Raw genomic sequence first — 18,232 nt, 5'->3', positions numbered from 1 at the left:
ATCCTTCAAGGCAAGGTGTACCGAAGCAAGATAGGAGGAGTAACGAGAGAGTTACTTCATTCGAGCGCAGTACTTCATACTTGTTAGAGGAGCTTTGTCAAAGATCTACATTAGGTAAAGCCTGTTGCAGCCGTTACCTCCAAGTTTGAATGCGTGTAGAAGTGGAAAACTCACAAAGAGCAGCCCTCCACTGTCTTGTTCATTGTACTACGTATAGGACATCCAGCATGATATATCCGGCTTATGCCGATCATTTCTGGTCTTGCATTTCCTCAGGAATCTTCAAACGACAGAAAAGTATGTGTCTTTTAAGGTTATCTTAAGCTTCCTTAATTGGACAGTCTATTGACCTGAGCATAAACAAGAAGACCGAAAACCGCCTTCTTTATTCGAGAGCTTGGAACTAGAGGTAACTGTGGTTATGTTCAGGAGTATTGCAATTTCCATGCCTCTGAACATCAAGTTCGGAGCACTAAGAAACAGAAGTGTCAGGACCTCTCTCGTGATATCTCTCGCAGGTACTTCACTTCAAAAGAAGGGACAGAAAATATCCCAGGAACTAGTGCTGGTAGCCGTAGTCGTGGGTGTGGGAGTCAGGTGCAGATGGTCCAGCGTCTCTATTGTAGATGTCGAATAGAATAAAGTGGTGTTATTTCAGACACCGAATTATCCTTTTGGTGCTACTTTGTAGCTGGTGAGTTTACCCTTGGCCGAGTCATAATTGATGGCGATGGCGAAGCAGCGCTGATTCATCTTCTCTCATTCGTCCATAGCCATTTTCTCAGGGGTTTCTTCATACCACCTAGGTCGATGGTGGTGAGTGGAATACTTTGTATGTGATATATAGCGAAAGGCAGTAGTTATTGACAGGCAACTCAACAAATGATGGAGTCTATAACGCTCCGCAGGTGATAGAGAAGTGCAGCCGGCTCTGAATCGTTAGGGTAGAGGGACAGTTGTCTATACAGTGTCTCTCGCAACCTCTGAGTTCTACGGTTTCTTCTGATGCTAGTTTACCATTTCAAGTTGGGGAGTTATAGTTGTTGCCATATGGAGGGATGATAACATCCTGGAGTAGGAAGCAAGAAGCTGCTCCGAACAAGCAAAGAAACCGTGGAGAAGTTCTAGCTATCTATGATGACGGACTTTCCCTATAGGCCAACTTTTACTTCTTGTTAATTTTACTTTGCATTCTGCGTTGCTCGTTCTTCGTCATTGTGATACGTAATCATGAAATAACAAGTTAAAGCAGATTATATAAGGTACTTAAGGAATCACGTAGCCATCTTGATGTACCTATAAAGTAGCGTCGATAAAAATATTGCCTTCCTCGTCAACGGTTGGAAAGCCCTGTGATTAGAATGATTCTAGGTGCATGAATTCTTCCATACCTCGCAAATAGTTCCGGGTCTACCTACCTCATGCTAGAAGATAGTCAACTGGTTATGGAAGGTAGTCCACCCAAACTCTGCACCTGCTTGAGGAAATTATATAGTGTTAAGGGCTACCTTATCTACCTACCCAGAGCTGAAGGTTGTTGGTTTTTTTCTTAACTTGGAGGAAAGAGATGACATGGGCTTTTGTTTATTCACCTCAGCGAGAGGAGCAATGGTTGACTTAGACAACTCCATCATCGTTTTCATTCATTCACCCAGACTTGGAACTCACATTTGAAACTACCTTACTATAACACACTCTGTATAACCTGTCGACATCCCCATCAAGTCTATTCCGCGTTCCTCATCATGTTCGTACCTATTCCACCACCACCTCCACCTCGACCAAGGCATTGGCATCACAGCCATCGCCAAGGGCGCGGCGGCATCATCATCATCATCATCATCATGTGTATTATCTCCGGCGCCGTGGCCGTCGGCATTGCCACCGCAATTGTAGTTGTCTTCGGGGGCTTCACAATCGATGGACATGGGTCAGGAACGGTCCGTTTCACTTCCGTCCTCAAACACAAGCGGAACTGACTAACCCGCTTTAGACCAGGTCTTCTCAGCTCCACGAAACAGCGGACATCTTTCTTGGCATAGACGTTGTCCCCCCACCACCAAGTTCCGGGTCAACGAGGTTGTTGGAGAAGAACATGACTGCCCTAAGTCGAGTGCGTCGCAATCATTAATTAGCCAATCCTACATGTTTGCAGTGGAGGAAGTCGAAGCTCAATATCTGTTATTTGATTAGACCTTAATGTTGAAGCTCTATCAAAACGCCAAGAAACTGACTGCAACACTGTGCTTGATTTCCTCCCATGTACTCTATCTGTATTCCTTGGAATATGCCTATGGGGAGGCAAGAAAACCCAGGACCTCTACTTAAGTGATGAAAAGACTTAGGTAAGTTTGCCATATCTTGGTAGGCCTTTAGACCAGTTTATTTTGGCATCCTGTCTAGATGTCAGAAGTTGTCTGTCTCCCCGGCATATGCCCAACCCAACCCTTGATGTGATGTACATCATATTCCAAACACGTCATTACGTAGCCATCATTAGTTATCAAACCATAATCATTCAACCATCCATCCATCCAACCAACACTCTCTTCCGGATGCAGCACAGCTGCCCAGCTCCACCAAGGAATGTATCTCCAAACCATGAACCAGCATCCACTCAGGGGAGCAACACCGAAGTGCAAGAAAGTAAATAGTGAGTAAATAATAAATGCAGAAAAGCCGACCCAGATAAAACGCCAAATCCGGTAGGGGTATCATAATATGCGCGCGAAAAAGAGTAAATGCTATATCTCTGTGCAGTTTGTTTTTCACATCCACACAGCAAAGAAGAGCATGACGAGAACCAGGGCGATGCTGGTATAAGCAACGTGCTTCCGCCCTGAAGCTCCACTGCCTTCTTCGCTGGTAACAGATCGTGAAAATACCGAGTTCGTGCCGTTGTTGATGTAATCGAGTACGTCGTTGGAAGAAGATGCCAGACCGAAGAGGAAGCTCATGCCGCCATGAGCAAAGGCCTTGACATTGAGAGACGCGGTCTCGACGATGGATATTTTTGCGCTTGAGCCGATCATTTGCGATAAGGCGATTTGTCGCGCGCGGTCTTGGGCGTGAATGGCTCGGTCGCGGGAAGGTAATTGGGAAGCAACACCTTAACGATGTTAGTCTTTTAAGCTTAAAGAACGCGCGATTGGAGTATCTCACCATGTGTCGCGAATTGAGATGTGGGAGCTCTGTTATCCGAGATGTGAACTTCAGCAGCACATGCTAAAGCCATAAATGCGCAGAGCAAGATGAGGAGCGAGATTGGCGAGCGCATCGTGGGCCGATATAACAATACCAGAAGACTTCCAGAGAAAAAGATCGAACGGATAGGGCGTAGTATAAGGATAGTGATCCCAAGACAAGAGAGCTTTGTGTCGCAAACGATCGATCGACAAGGCTTAACCTTTTCTGTCTCCCTTCCTTCCAAGGTTTCCTGTCCCTTTCGACAAAAGCCAAAAACTGTAACGAAGGTTGTTTGTAACGAAAGATGACGAGGCCCCCGATTCAAAAGTCCTTCTTCAAAGCGGGTGGGTTTTCCCTCCTGACAGCCTCGCTGGTGCGCGCAGCCCGAGCTGAATAACCGTAAAACCGTAAAGGAAGTTGCAGAGAAAACGATTGGACGGGCCGGCCACGCGTACGACGGCTTAGAAAGAGGTGTGGTGACCTGAGGAGTGTGTGTGCGTGTGTGTGTGTGTGTGTGTGTGTGGGCGTTCCGATCGTGGGGGGTGATTTGGATCCTGCTTAGAGGCCTTTTTTTTATTAATCAGGAGTGAGCTGATTGGAGATGTCGAAAAGAGCTCCCTGATAAGCTTCAAGGAGAAGTCAATTTGTTGATGATGACGAAAAAGAGGATAATGCGAGGAACGAATAATCACATTGATCGAACTGACTGGGGAAGGGTAAGGGAGAGTAAGATATTAAAGTAGTTCAAGCTTTTTCGCTTGCTCTCCTTGTTTTTAATAAAGAAGTGGATTAGATTAGGTACAGTAGATTTATGATCGATGTTGGTTGATCCTTATCCTCATCTTCATTCATTACTGTTAATCAATATTGGATCGACCCCCTGCACACTGCCCTGCACCATTTTTATCCGCATCCCTTTCCTTGATTCGAGCTACGCAAGTTTGCATACATATGCAGCCTCTGAGCTAAAGCTCAAGTGGATCCTCCCATCGCCCTTTTTAGTTTGGTATCCCGATAAAACAGTTTCAACCGATTGGACACTCTCGAATTTTCTTCCTTTCTTTTCCTGATTTTGTACCAAGAAAACCCTTTAACGGCGCTAGAAAGACAGAGCCAAGCAAGCAAGCAAGCCTTGTGCTAGTGTTTTCTTTTTAGTGGGACGTGCTACTGAAGTTGAGTCAGATCCTTTCTTTCGTTGGGAGGGCAGCCTTGCATGGGATGGAAGAGGAAGAAGTTCTACAGCTTGCAGAGCAGGGGATCGAGCAGGGCTGGGATTGTGCCAATGTAACGCTGAGTTGCATACTGACGACACATTCAACGTTCGGGCGTTTCTTGATCAAGCAGAACAAGTCTCATTTCTGTGTTATCACGGGTATACAGATTGTGGCCTGTGGAGGAAGTCCCTCGAGTAGGTAAAGCCTCAGGAGGTTTAACGACTCATGGCACTACACACAAAGCACTTGTTTTGCCACAATGCCCCTGAACTACTGCTGCCCACTGGCCCAAACCAAGAGACGAGGCTGATCTCCAGCTGTCAAACCAAGCCATCAACATAAACAAAACCCCTCATATTAACCCTCTTTTTAACTCTGTCGCCCTCTCCCTCTCTCTCTGTCCTATGACTGCGCGATAGCCGCGTGTCCTCTCTCTCCTCTCTCCCCTCAAGGTTTCTTCTGTTTCTTCTCTACTCCTCTTCCATCCAGACCAGTCTAATCCCCCACATTCCCATAGCTCATGACGTACGCGTCGAAAAATTGCAACACGGTCCCACTATTGCGCCGATTGGATGCTCCGTAACTTGCAGACCAGGGCATCCTGACTGAGTTTGTGTCTGTTGAATATGTAACGATCTATCGGAGGATAAACGTTTTAATACTGTTGATCTTTATCTGCATCTGTATCATTAAAAAACTGTCAAAGTCACAGCTTGCAGGATATTCTTGGCACATGTAAACACACGTCTTGTCAAGGGTTCATCCTATCCATCCATGTCTTGAAACGGCCCTGCATGATGCTTAACTCGGCAAGGCTCGAAAATTGTGAAGAATATCGCAATCATGAAAATATCATGCGTTGTTTCCTACTACGTAGTACCGCTGCGTTGATGTTTTCTTATTAGCCAAGACATCAAAAGTCTCGAATCCTTCAAGTGTTTCATTTCCACGCTTGTCTCAAACACACATACAACCAACGTGAGGCAGACAGGACCCTTTGAGCTGAAGCGAAGCTAAACCCTGCATAAATACCATGCGTGCATACCAGTCAATCAATGTCAACGTAAGTCAGGTTAGCTCATGATATGATAAAATTGAAATTGAAGTCTCATTCAATCGTAAATCGTGCATAATTCCACATGACCAATCCTAATCCTAATCCTATATCAGCAATCACCATCCAACCTCGTTTCATCCAAAGTTGATAATGATAATTTCTTTTTCCATTTCCACCTGCTCCGGCAAATAAATTCAATGTTGGTATAAGTCAGCCTCATATGCCGTAAAATCAGCCCTGCCTCAGATAAACGAAGCACAAATTTGCTGACCGCATACGCGATGTAAACAGAAGGTAATAAATGCCATCTCGTTTCATCTCCTCAATCCTAATAAAAAGGATTCGGTCCCCACAAGCTCATCAAAGTCATCATCCCAGCAGAACATCACATGCTTTCATGTAGTGTCCCATTGGCCCACGGGGTATTGCGCTACGCCCGTGTGCTGTGTGTACGCGATATTGCGAGGCCAGGAACCCTGTGTTCGTATCTGTTGAAGACCAACTGACCCTACGCTGTGTATAGCATCCATGTCGGTTTCGCTGCTTCCCGTCGTGCGGCTTACTTGTGAATATCCTCCACTGCTACCATTTCGGCTGTGTTCGTACGTCCGTGGTGTACCATAGGTGGTGTTGGACCCCCCTGGCGGACTGACGCCCATCATGCCATCACCAACAGTCTGAATCTGCAGCCCTCCGAATGAGGATTCGAGATCGTGCGCATACTGATGTACGCAGTGTGGTTCTGAAATGTCGCAGACTTCGGTCAGAATCTGATAAATGCGCTGTTGCACTTCGATCGCCGGAGGCCGGTCGTATGGATTCATCGCCAGCATACCCGTCACAACGTGGAGCATGGGGGTTACACCTTTGAGAATATTCGCGCCATCTTTGCTCGATGATGACTTTCGAGATGCATCTTTGGCAAGACCTGACATCCATGCTTCCACCTGTCCTAGGTTCTTGTGAAAAGACGTATCCAACACTGCACCGCCTCGACCGGCCGTCTTGTGCTTCGCTGATCGAAAGGTCGCAAACTTGCTTGTCGTCCGTTTGACTAAAAATGATAAAAGCTCCAAAATGATGCAGCCTACTGAGAAGATGTCGGCTTGCTGTCCGCTCAGCTGAGGATTTGGTGCAATGAACATCGCCGTTGGTGAGCCGCTCGGATCGTATGTTTGCACCATTCCGAAATGTTCATCAGATGGGAATCTGCCGGTCGGGCTCGTCGCCCCTGCAGGCCGAGACCACAGTTCTGGTGCAGCATAGTCGTACCGTTCGCGATCAAACGACGATTTATCGGTGTGAAGAATCACGTTATCGGGCGTGAGTCGTGTTGAGTCGGAGTAAAAGACGTGGTTTTGGTTGGTAAAGAAGATGGTCGAAGGTTTGATGTATCCATGCGATTGATTCTTCCCATGGAAGTCACAGAGTGTGTCGACGAGACACAAGATCCAGTTCATGACAAGCTCCCTCCGACGAGCTTTAGCAAGATGCTTGAACTGTGATGGTGTCGTCGCCAGGAATGACTTGAGAGTAAAGTCACCTGCTGGCGTAAACAAAACGTATCCATATCCATGCTGCGTATACGACGCCCAATACGAGATCATGTGCTCGTTCTGCAGACCCTTGATGCCGTGGACAGCATCGAGAAAGTCTTGCACGGGCATAGCTCCAGGTCCATTACCCAGCACATATCGTCGTCGATAAAAGACTTCCCCTGGAATATTTGGAAGTCTGACCTTGTCGTTTCCGTGCGACTTGTGCGTTGGCAAGGAAGGCTTTTCGACCACGTCTAGAGGTACTACTTCGTTGTCCTTATACGCCACATGGTTCCCTCGCTGCAAGGGTTTGAGAAGGTAATGAAACTGGCGCTGGTAAAACTTCTTTTCGACTTTCTCATCACGAGTTGCTGTTAACAAGAGGCGATCCACGTCTTCGAGGGCAATCGGTAGCTCAGCGTCATCCCAGCCATCGTCGACAACTCCGAAGATCTGATCAGGCACACCAAGGTCGACGAGAATGAGGAATAAACGAGGTGCATCATTTCGAATGCTCTCCCAGTATGTGCGCTCTGTCAAGTCCTCGCCGCCAAAGGCGACTGGACGATCTAGGCGCTCAATCTCATCCGGGAGGAGCTGGCTGGCGACATAGGACCGGGTAACGGTAGCTTCAATGCGAGAATCAACCCACCACTGTCCCATTGTCGAATCGGCTCACTTGATGAGATGAAAGGTAGGAGAAGACCCCTTGCGGTGCGATAGTTGTGGTTTAGACCTGCATCTGTGGTTGTCGATGGAGAAGTTGGGGGCCGATTATATAGCAGTTGATTGAGTCTCTCATAAGGTGACAGACACTAGAGTCTATGTCTCGGCGACTACCTAGGTTGACGGTTGAGTTTAAGCAATATGAGTGTTTGATAGGTCAGAATACTCGGCGAGAGGGTAGCAGTGGCAGTGGCAGTGGCAGTAGTAGTTGCAGTAAGTTATAGTTGCAGTTGACAGACAGACAGACAGACAGTTGACAGGTTGGGAACAGGGGACCTGAGTAGTTTCATATGAAAGTATGTATGATTCAGTTGAGTTGAGTTGTGTACTGTATGTGATGTTCAGGGATAAGGGATAAGTATCAGGGTTCGCCTCATGGTTCAAGGCGTGACACGGACACGCATGGACATGGCTAGGTCCAGAACAAAGTCCGTAGGATGAACTGAGTGACAAGTGAGTTGCAATTGGATTTCAAGCTGGAGTTGTAGTTGCAATGAACGTGAGAAAAGGGCGTGGGAGAAAATGGAGGACGGATTGGACTGGCTTGGCTTATCTCTGCAGCCAAAGTGGGATTGCCCGCTCCGTGGCTGCGGGCTGGCCTGGGCTGGGCGCAGAATGTGATGGCGGCGTGATTGGATTGGTGGAGAAGGGTCAGATAAGGTAGGTCTAGCCTCTAAAGTAAAGTGCAGCACCTTTTTTTAGTCCCTGGAGACTTGGGTGACACTTTGAAGATCGAGTTGAAATAGGGCAAATCATCTTGTCAAATTGCAGCAGCATTACAGAGTGTGCTGTGCTGTGCTGTGCTGTGCTATGATGTAGTGGCTTGCTGTGTGGCTACACGATTGTCTGATTTCAGATGATCATGAACGTCTTTCAAAGATTATCCAACTCTGTAACTCCTGAGTCTAGCTGTAGCGGGCGTTTTATGTCGCAGAGTAACGGAACCAGCGGGCGTATTACAGCACAACGGGTCGTCGGTCCCGATTCGATTTATAAGTAGTTTGTAGTTAGTAATTAATCTTGCAGCCAAGGGAAGCAGGGGCTTTGATCCAATGTTTAATTGTCGCGTGCTCATGTTCCAATATCGGATCCAACGTTGATAGACTAACATTTCAAACAATATCTACATATAATATCAGGCATAATGGCACTTGATCGATTCACATCTCGAGTATACAGTGTACCTGCTGAAAATACTTCAGAATCGATCCACTCGTCAACGGATCAAGGTGCAGCTTCTGCGGGCGTAGACAAGGCTCAAGTGACATGACGTTTAGGTGTTCTTCCCCGCCAAGCAGGGTCTATATCCCCACCACCACTGACTGACGGTTAACCAACCTAAGGTACCTACACCTGCAGCACACCAATACCAGCCTCTTCTCATCACTTACAAAGACAGCACACGCACAAAGAGACTTCATTAGGCTTGCAAACTTTCCACACTCTCGGGTCATTCCATGAAACCTCACCCGGCCTCGCTTCTTCCGTACTAACGGGCGCAATGTCATTTCCGTCACCGAAGGAGAACCAGGGCTGAAACATTCATTCCTGTGCCATACAGTCATGCTATATTGTACCGTCTACTCTCTTCTCAACAACTCCTCAGACTCAACAATAAGTAGAGGCAACAGTCTCGCCCCGTATAGAGCATGATGGACCATTCCTAGCCTTTACCGGCGTATCCAAGCGACAAACAATCCCATGTGGCCGACGGCCGTACAACAACCTAAATAGCGCCCGCAGAGCTGCACAAGGCCTCTTCCATCTTTCCAGCTCATGATGCGCTGCGGTTCTCTATACCCGGCCGCTCAACCCGACCTATCCAGAGCTGTCAACGGTATTAAACTGTCTAAAGCCCGGTTAGCCAGGGGTCAATCGCTCGATCCCCTTTCTCATCCTATAGGATTTCGCTTTCCCTCAAGGCGTATTGCATGTTTCATGCATTTGTAAGCTTAGAAGTTGTTTTCGCTTAGATTGTCACGCAAGTTAACTGGTAGGCTATAACAGGCTCGACTGAATGGTTTGCCTATAAGAGATATTATGGATCGGTACTCTTCCGACACACTTGACAAGAGTCAAGAAGCCTGTCAGATAGAATCGGCATATTTTCCATTGGCTATTCTTAGAACTCCATGAGTTGAATACCGTATTCTCATTCAGCCAGAAGGTTCCTCAGGATCACTTCCCCAGGTCACCGCTTGTGCTGACTCTATATTAATGCTCCAATAAACGTACATCATCTAATTTCACATTATTATTTTTAATCCCGTCCAAACTTTACACTCTTCGTATTCATCAAAACTGACGCCAGCGTCAAGTTCACTCAAGCTTTTGTCCCTCTCTCCCCACAAACGTCTTCATCCCACGGTCCACACCCGCTGCCCATCGCGCAATAGTTTGCACTCCTACAGGCAACACGTTAAGCCAGTCAACCCAACGGGCGTATAGTGGCATAGCAACTGTAGCACCCTTCCCACTATCAATGGCAGCTACAATCTCCTTGGCAACATCCACGGGCTCAACAACCGGCGCGATGAAGGAGTTGGGTGTCTGGACCCCATAGAAGAGCGGCGTGCTCACTTGACCAGGTGTAACCAACACTGTTCGGATCTCGGGATGGCTCTCACGTAGTTCGGCTGTCAGAGAGCGGTGCATGGCTGTGAGACCGGCCTTTGCAGCAGCGTAGTCGGTCAGCTGTGCGGCACCAACCGTACCAATGACAGAGGAGACGTTGACGATGGTACCGCCCCTTCCACCGCGAATGATGGCAGGTAAGAAAGTCTTGAGGCAGTAGAATGGTCCAAGAAGGTTAGTCGTAAGACTCTTGTCAATCTCATCTAGCGACAGATCCAAGAGAGTCTTCCCAATAACAATAGCCGCGTTGTTGATGAGCACAGTTGGTGTGCCGAGCTGGTATTTCATTAGTAACGAATCCCATGGTCTCAGAAGCACGAAACCTACATCCTTCTCAATCTCAAGCGCAACCTTTGCAACCTGATCCTTGTCGCCAACATCACACTTGTAATACGTGACGCCTCTCGCCTCAGTATTCTCCATCTCGTTCACATCCAGCACAGCCACTGTCGCGCCGCGCATGCCATAAACCTCAGCAACGAGCAGACCCATCCCACTGGCACCTCCAGTAATGACAATGACCTCCTCGCTGAGGTCAACCTCACGCGGGATTCCGTGAGCAATGCGCTGGTTGACCACGTTGGCCATCCAGAATAGTGTCACAATGGTAGCCCACGCAATAGAGGCTACCATAGGCGGCGCTTCCCATTTCACTGTCTGCGCACGGAAGCATAGCGGTATGATCCAGCAGACGAAGGGGTGAAGAAGTGTTGTGTTGAGGACCTTAAGGAAGAGGTCAATAGAGAGTGGCGCAAACCACGACTCTCGCTGAGGGGGCCGGGGGTATTGTGTGGGCATGATGTATGGGTGATGAGGGTGATACACAAGTAAAAATTAGGTGAGTATTGTATATCTGCGAAAGAATTGAATGAGTGCAGAGTTCAAGATGAACCATTTATGAGAGAAACGAAAAGGCCAGAAAGTGGTCAAGTTAGCCAAGGCTCGATAAACGTTAGCATGTGGCAGTGAAACCCATCTCTAACTTAAGCGCCCAGCTTGCTACAAAACACAATTACCCCTGTCACCATGAGCCCACCTCGCAGAGGCTCTCAAACGAGAGCCTCCATTGGCAAGGAGCAAATTCAGCAAAGTGTGATGAACCAGTTCATTGGTAGAAACACTCCTGATACGTTGTTTATATGATTAGATTTATACTGATTGTTTGTACACCTGAATTTCTTCTACCCAATACCATGCAAGGCTGCGTCATGATATACATTTCCAACATGCATAATTCATTTCAATAGTAGAGTAAGTTTACAACTATAGTACAATGCACCAGCGCCGGTCTATATGCAAAGCCTCATCATGACATCGTACATTCGCCATTTTTTAAGATCTTCCTCGTCCAGTTCGAGAAACTGACCGTGGAGTATACTCGCCAGTTCGAGGAATGCGAGACCGAGGAGTATAAGTACGTGGACGAGGGGTATAATCACCCCTAATCTCCATGTCGTCCCGCTCCTCTCTCACACGGTTTCGCTCAACCGCCTCTTTCTTCCAATCATGGTAGCTAGGATCTCGTGTGATACCCTCACGTCGCCACTTCTGCGGCGGCTTAATACCCAGCGCAGCCTTCTGCTCCCAGACATCCTTTCCACGGCGCAGCCATCGCGCATTCCGCTTCTCCTCCTCCTCAGGATTAGCCTGCCACTTGCTCCTCAGAATACGACGGATAGCCTCGGGTGATACTTCGAATTTGTTCGACAGGGCTTCGGTGGTGTAGACATCGGGAAACTGGGCGTTGAGAGCCCGGATACCAGCCAGAGCATCAGGAGAAAGACGCTTTCGAGGGCGCCAGCCTTCTGGAAATTTCTCCTTCAGAGCCGCTTTTTGGATTTTCCAGTAACTCTCTTTTGGTTGTGGTTGTAACGAAGAAGGACCCTTCATTCGTCGATTGGGATTGCCATTGTACTCGTTCGCCTCGTTATCGTCTTCTAGTTGCTGTCTCACGCTCTGGTTTCGGCGGTAATTCAAGGTCGTAAAATCTTCTGGCTCTTCTCTCCTCCTCCTCCTCCGAGGCTTTTGAGCCTCGTTATTGGTGCCTGGTTGTGCTTTCCATGGTATTGACTCTGGACTTTCGTCTGTGGCGAAAGTGTCGTCGTTTTTCACAGCCCGGTTTTCATCTTCCGACCGAATGTGAGAGAAAGGGTCGTCATCTCTTGCGGCTTGTCCGGAAGCATCTTGCAGAGCTTTTGAAAAATGCAAAGATCGGGCCTGTCGCGCCAAGGCAAAATTGTTCTGGTACAACGCTGGTCGAGTGCGAATCGGCAGACGGAGAAGAGAAGGTGATGCGTCGACTTTGTGAACTTGAGATAGGCCTTGTACGAATATTTTCAGGGGCGTGGCTCGACATGTGCAGCTCATCATGATAAGTTGGATCGGCCAGTGCGATCCCAAGAGTGACAAGAAAATGTGAACCAAATTTGGTCAACGGAAAGAGGCTTCATGATGGGAGCAAGGGTCCGGAAGTGGGGCCGAAAATTGCGGGCTTGAGTCGATTTGGTGTGACGGATTTACGTTGGTCCGCGTCTCCAATCCTCTCTCTTGCAACATGATTGTTTCATGATCTCAGGATACGTTAAAAATGTTGGCATTGGAGTTCAGATATTATGGATATATCATCTAAGAACATTTTTGGTACTCAACTCATGATCACTAGTGATCGAAAACAGTGTGATTCGGATCTACCACACCAGCAAGAGAATGAAGTGTCCCACTTACACTCCAAGCGTCAGTGTAATGCTGCATCAACATTGTTTATAGGAGGCATCATGTGAGTCCAGATATTTCTCTGTACCAAGGAGCGCATTAGTCTTTTCTAGCGATAAATTGAAATGGCAAATACCTTACTGTCCTGCTTTTCCATGGCTACTTGATATGATGCTCAAGGCTGCCATCTCATTGCTTTCTCTCAGCTATAAGTCATATGATACATTGCAGATCTTCCTTCATTTCCTTCGAAATCCCATAGTCTTCAGTATCGGGTTTATCGATGAACCCAATTGTGTATCACATGCATCCTAACTATTCTGCAATACTACCCAAACTACCATTGTGATGTCGTTGTCATTGATCCCCCCTCACGACTCGAATTCCCATTCTAGGGACGCTAAAAAGGAAACCATCCTCCATTCGTGGTATTGGTGTGCTGCATAAAGTCTCGCCGCTTCATCTTCGGAGTCACTCCTCCTCACTTTATGATGCGTTGTTGTATGCATCTTACAAGTCGAGATACTTTCGTTTGCTCGTGTCGATACAAGTGACGAATAATGGAAACCGTTGCTCGAGCCACGCTGTCAAACATGCCCCATCCGTGCATTCAACTATTACACTTCCTCGAGTATATCAATGGCATTTGCCATTGGCTACACAAGAATCTGTCTAGCTTGCTAAGTAACGGGATGACAAAGAGGCGAGCCTCTAGTGTCTTTGGTCGTGCATCGAACGCCCAGGAACTAGGCTTCATTATCAACTTTGTTAGTCTTGTGCCCACTTCAGACTTGATGAAGCCTTGACTTTGCTGAAGTAGCTATGACTGCTAATGTCAACGCAATGTCATTATGAGACATCTCTCATCAACAACGATGGAACATGACGGGGGCCGGAGCTTCTTCTGGGTGAAGTGAAGCTAGCATGTTCTCTGAACCATTACAGACTCGTCTTGGCTAAGGCATGTATGTGCATGTGTTGTTCCCCGCTCCCATGTTACCCATTTTGCTTGTTTTCTGCATATCATTGGGCTTCTTTGTTCTCCCTACCGTGCCAACGACATGTTCGTTGGAGTAAAAGCCGAGCCGATCATCCTTAGTGCCCCTATGCTCAATCTGAGATGGAGTGTAGGTTGATGTGGCAGAAACTATCCCTCATCATGTGCTGCTATCCGGTATATCGTCCTCGTCATGGAAGAATTCCAATGGTGTTTTAATGCTATATATCAGCGCTGGCACCACCGCAGCCTGTGCAGGAGTACCGTAGAGGCCTTTCGAAGCATCATGAGCTGTGGTGCATCAAATCAAAAGCTCAATTTCGTTGAGGATTGAAACTCAACAACAACTTCATCTCGTAACTTATAATCGAATTAAGTATATTCTTGACTCTTGGTTTATGAAAATCTACTCCAGACTTTGTCTATGATCCATGACACGTCTAACCATGGACTGCCGCTACCCATCGTACTTCAAAGACAGCAGAATCATCGGTGGCCATAGATTCAAATGGACTTCCGGACATAAAACTACCGAGGAACTTGACCGCTACCTTTATTCATACGACAAGTTGGCCACAGATGCTCTCGATCGGCTAGACCTCATCTCCCCACCTACGACAAAGGGATGGAAGTGTCCTCATGGTTCTGGCCCGGGCCAGAGAGACATTTACGAATTACTCAAGAAACATGCCAATTGCGATGAAATCTTGGGTCAATTATGGGAAGAAGTCTCTACGGTCCCCGAATGGGTTGACTGGGATCAGATTCAGCGTGGGCAACAGGTCGTGTATCAGTTCAGTGGACAGATTCTCTTTGGTGTAAGTCGTGACCTCTACGAAGAAGCGGATTTACTAACGGTTCACAAGCTCATGTACAAGTCGTTGTTGGGTGGAATGGGAGCATATCGAATTGTCGAGACTCTTTCTCGAACTGGTGGTTTTGGCATCAATGTCACTAGGCGACGACTTCTTGAAACACTCCAGCATTTCATGGAGGTCGTCGACGATCTCGATGCAATAAAGCCTGGGGGAAGAGGCTATATTTCTTCTGTACGAGTGCGCCTCTTACATGCTTCAGTTCGAAGACGGCTTATGCAACTTGAGCATCAAAACCCGGGATACTTCGACATGGAGAAATGGGGAGTTCCTATCAACGACTTACATACAATCGCCACTATTTCAGCGTATTCCGCTGCCATTGTCTATATGGCTCTTCCCCGTCAGGGTATATACTTATCCAAGCAACAAACTGGAGACTATCTCGCTCTATGGCGTTATGTTGGATATCTGCTTGGAACGCCTGTGGACTGGATGGCCACACCACAACAAGCCAAAGCCATGTTGGAGTCCATAGCAGTATCTGAAGTGGCTCCATCAGCGAATTCCCAAATCCTCGCGAACAATATTCTCACAGCAGAAGCTCGAGCTCCGCCACTGAATATGCCACGCGAGGTACTTGCCGCGCACGCATACAGACTCAACGGCGATGAATTCGCCAGCGCACTCGGTATCGAAAAGCCCGACTTGCGATCCCGGCTTGTCGTATGGATGCAATGCACTATTCTCTTTTTCATAAGCTATAGCTACCCCTGGATGCCAGCTTACATGCAGAAGCGACAAGAACAAGTACGTATTCATCACTTACCCCCCTATATCCACGGTAATACGAACCCGAGAACCTTGTGGCTAACGCCGTGTCACAGAGATTCAAAGACTTTGCGTATTTCATGATCCACAATCATAAAGCGGGCGGTCTCGGTGAATCGAGCACTTTTGAGTTCCAGTATCTCCCGCGCCTCGGTATGCTCACTGAACTAGGCGTGCGCAAGGACCTTGAGGCAGAAAGGACAACGTCAGCGGACTTCTCCAAGAGTATGACCATCTCGAGGAGGGCAGTGCTCTTAGTCGGCACGATTCTTGGAGCTATTGCGGCGGTGAGCCTCGTCAGACTCGTGGGCTTATCGAATATACCGCGCCATTTACTCTCGGCCGTCTTGGCGCAGCAAAGCCTTGTCTGGGCTGATTAGTATTGTGTTTTGATCACTTCCTGGGAAAGGTCGTCAATAAGTCAAATCATCTGGGCGAGGTTGAAAACAATATGTGTGGTATCATTCTGATTTCAGAACTGGTATTAAGCCACTAGCTATCTTATACAGTTGCGCCAATAGGTAAAAGCCAACGATGCGTGGCACATTTACCGCCATTTCCGTGATAGTAACCCCAAAAGACATATTTTACCAACTCCTACAACACATGCTGAAGAGGATGTAATGCTCCATTGTAAACCTAGGTAGACAGACCGCTCAATCGTGCCATCACCGATCCCCAGTTACCGTTATCCGTACCCATAACGCCAGAATAAATCACAAGATGGTTGAAAGTGTTCGACTGCGACAAGCTTAAGCATGGTGCATGAGCTCGACGGGAGGTCGGGCAGTGTGTGCCAAGATGGGCTTGGACTGCTCCACAGGGCTGACTTCCTCGGGCTCATCCGTCATGTCGTCGACGATGACGGCAGGCATGGTGCTTGCCGAATCCTCAGGCTTGTAGATGAGTGTAGAGGAGCGCGAGCGTGTTCGACCAGGCAGCGCAGAGTCGGGAGGAGTGACAGGTGAGTCTTGGTCCTCATCCATAGGTCCAGGGCGATGGTGCAGCTTAGCAAGCGCATCAGCGAGATCCTCAGCGTGGACCAGCTTGTTGGGCGCATCCTCGAGGCGCATCTCCCAGCCATGGGGAGGGCTAGGTGGTGGCGAGATGAAGAAGAGCTTTCCAGCGTCAGGAAGAGCAAGGTGCTCATCGCGCTTATCGACAGGTGTAGGCATGCCAAAGTAGACACGGCACTGCTGACCCATGATAGCCTCATTATCCCATACTTGGCGAACGGCAATAGCAGCCTGCTCGTCGAAGAAGGAGACGACAATACGGCGGAAGGATTTTAGCGGCGCGAAAGCGTGAATGGGTGCGGAGTGGGTGATGAGGTCGCGGATGACCTGGAGGTTCTCGGGGAGGAAGATGGCCGGGTCGGTGAGGTTGGTGAAGAGGAGGGTGTTTGAAGGAGGCGTAGGCGGGGTCATGGGTGGGATATTAGAAAGGTCGAGAGTGAGGTTTGAGCGGCGCGAAGCGGAGGAGGAAGATCGGGAGTGTTGCGGTGAGGTCTCCATTTTGAATGTGGTTGTTGTGAATTTAGATGTAGAGGTGAGGTGAGGTTGAAGTGCAGTTATGATAACTGGCTCTGGATGATGTTGATAGAGATGGAGATGTAAACAGTGCAAGATCTGCCGGGTGTTCCTGTCGATCTGTTGATGTTTGAATCGAGTATTGGAATATTGTTTCTCTAGAGTGTTGCTGAGTGTTGCTGAGTTGAGTTGAATGAATAAGACAAAAAGTGCGAAGGTCGGTGGCTATTATATTTCTATGGTTTTCCACTTTCCAATGGAAGCGCCGCCTCCCGCCTCAGGAACACGACGACAAGTCAACTAAGCCTCTCGGCGGCTGGGGAACTCGTTGCTCGCTCTTGTGCAGTGGCCAGGGCACGTAGAGAACAGAACAGGGCTAGCGGACTCACAGGGGGTGTTGTTCATGGAGTTTCGGGGCTGTGCACTGCAAGGTCCCAGTATTTTGCCTCTTTTGGGCCAGTGAGGCCTTGACGGCTTTGGCGATGGCGATTCCATTTGGTCCGGGCCAGAACGTTAAGCTTTTTTTTCTCCTGCGATCAGTCAAAACGAGGAAGGCCCTTGTATCTTTTTTTCTGTTGAGGAGATTTGTGAGGGCTGTGTTAAGAAATGCCAACGCCGTCTCGACTCATGTTTGTCTCCATAGAAAAGGTTGTTGTCTTGTCTTGCTCCGTCTTGACTAATGATGGTCCTGCGGACTCGAGACTCATGACTATCAAACAGAACCTGGTTGGCCAAGTTGGCTACCATTCAAGGTATTCCATGTTGTATGTTTTTAGAATGGGAAGTCTATAATTCCTCGAATCATACTCTGATCTTAAACAAGATAAAAAATAATGTTTTATGGAAACTGATGAGTTGTCATGTTAATCTATCACAGCCTTCGTACCAAAGGTTGACTTGTCTGATCGTACGTCTCGAAATGCCATCTTCAAACTCCATCCAAGCCATCTAATGTTTTACCGCTCATGAATCGATCCAACCATGAATTTGGCA

At 47.9% G+C, this 18,232-nt stretch overlaps 7 protein-coding genes across 7 annotated transcripts; 2 read left to right on the top strand and 5 right to left on the bottom strand.

Annotated features, from left to right (window-relative positions):
- Positions 1 to 1,573: 1,573 nt before the first annotated feature.
- FOBCDRAFT_256123 (uncharacterized protein) lies at positions 1,574 to 2,131 on the top strand (the record flags this gene model as incomplete). Its single annotated transcript, XM_031194409.3, has 2 exons — positions 1,574 to 1,940; positions 1,994 to 2,131. The coding sequence occupies exons 1-2, from the start codon at positions 1,746 to 1,748 to the stop codon at positions 2,129 to 2,131; spliced, it is 333 nt and encodes a 110-aa protein (XP_031029147.2). The 5' UTR covers positions 1,574 to 1,745.
- A 637-nt stretch (positions 2,132 to 2,768) lies between these two features.
- FOBCDRAFT_195582 (uncharacterized protein) lies at positions 2,769 to 3,277 on the bottom strand (the record flags this gene model as incomplete). Its single annotated transcript, XM_031194408.2, has 2 exons — positions 2,769 to 3,109; positions 3,163 to 3,277. The coding sequence occupies 2 exons, from the start codon at positions 3,275 to 3,277 to the stop codon at positions 2,769 to 2,771; spliced, it is 456 nt and encodes a 151-aa protein (XP_031029146.2).
- A 2,209-nt stretch (positions 3,278 to 5,486) lies between these two features.
- FOBCDRAFT_8056 (uncharacterized protein) lies at positions 5,487 to 7,879 on the bottom strand. Its single transcript, XM_031194407.3, has one exon. The coding sequence runs from the start codon at positions 7,656 to 7,658 to the stop codon at positions 5,853 to 5,855; it is 1,806 nt and encodes a 601-aa protein (XP_031029145.1). The 5' UTR covers positions 7,659 to 7,879; the 3' UTR covers positions 5,487 to 5,852.
- A 2,126-nt stretch (positions 7,880 to 10,005) lies between these two features.
- On the bottom strand, positions 10,006 to 11,263 carry FOBCDRAFT_8048 (uncharacterized protein). Its single transcript, XM_031194406.3, has 2 exons — positions 10,683 to 11,263; positions 10,006 to 10,631 (listed from the first exon to the last, which is right to left on the bottom strand). The coding sequence occupies exons 1-2, from the start codon at positions 11,151 to 11,153 to the stop codon at positions 10,041 to 10,043; spliced, it is 1,062 nt and encodes a 353-aa protein (XP_031029144.2). The 5' UTR covers positions 11,154 to 11,263; the 3' UTR covers positions 10,006 to 10,040.
- Positions 11,264 to 11,497: 234 nt separating this feature from the next.
- Positions 11,498 to 12,852, bottom strand: FOBCDRAFT_213057 (uncharacterized protein). The gene has a single exon (XM_031194405.3). It carries the CDS (start codon positions 12,723 to 12,725, stop codon positions 11,688 to 11,690), a length of 1,038 nt encoding a protein of 345 aa, XP_031029143.2. The 5' UTR covers positions 12,726 to 12,852; the 3' UTR covers positions 11,498 to 11,687.
- A 1,658-nt stretch (positions 12,853 to 14,510) lies between these two features.
- FOBCDRAFT_267894 (uncharacterized protein) lies at positions 14,511 to 16,090 on the top strand (the record flags this gene model as incomplete). The annotated part of the gene is made up of 3 exons (XM_031194404.2): positions 14,511 to 14,882; positions 14,931 to 15,689; positions 15,767 to 16,090. The coding sequence occupies 3 exons, from the start codon at positions 14,511 to 14,513 to the stop codon at positions 16,088 to 16,090; spliced, it is 1,455 nt and encodes a 484-aa protein (XP_031029142.2).
- Positions 16,091 to 16,150: 60 nt separating this feature from the next.
- FOBCDRAFT_213054 (Calcipressin-domain-containing protein) lies at positions 16,151 to 17,541 on the bottom strand. Its single transcript, XM_054702943.2, has one exon. The coding sequence runs from the start codon at positions 17,222 to 17,224 to the stop codon at positions 16,463 to 16,465; it is 762 nt and encodes a 253-aa protein (XP_054558918.1). The 5' UTR covers positions 17,225 to 17,541; the 3' UTR covers positions 16,151 to 16,462.
- Positions 17,542 to 18,232: the final 691 nt, after the last annotated feature.

The sequence above is a fragment of the Fusarium oxysporum genome, chromosome I, assembly GCF_013085055.1.
Source record: "Fusarium oxysporum Fo47 chromosome I, complete sequence".
Lineage (NCBI taxonomy): Eukaryota > Fungi > Ascomycota > Sordariomycetes > Hypocreales > Nectriaceae > Fusarium > Fusarium oxysporum.
This window is presented reverse-complemented; position numbering and strand designations above follow the sequence as displayed.

Bases quoted from the DNA above. Each gene is read 5' to 3' on its own strand.
- FOBCDRAFT_8056 (XM_031194407.3), bottom strand. From the start codon at position 7,658: ATGGGACAGTGGTGGGTTGATTCTCGCATTGAAGCTACCGTTACCCGG.
- FOBCDRAFT_8048 (XM_031194406.3), bottom strand. From the start codon at position 11,153: ATGCCCACACAATACCCCCGGCCCCCTCAGCGAGAGTCGTGGTTTGCG. The intron at 10,632-10,682 runs GTAGGTTTCGTG...ATGAAATACCAG, and splicing joins CGCTTGAGATTGAGAAGGAT to CTCGGCACACCAACTGTGCT.
- FOBCDRAFT_213054 (XM_054702943.2), bottom strand. From the start codon at position 17,224: ATGGAGACCTCACCGCAACACTCCCGATCTTCCTCCTCCGCTTCGCGC.
- FOBCDRAFT_213057 (XM_031194405.3), bottom strand. From the start codon at position 12,725: ATGATGAGCTGCACATGTCGAGCCACGCCCCTGAAAATATTCGTACAA.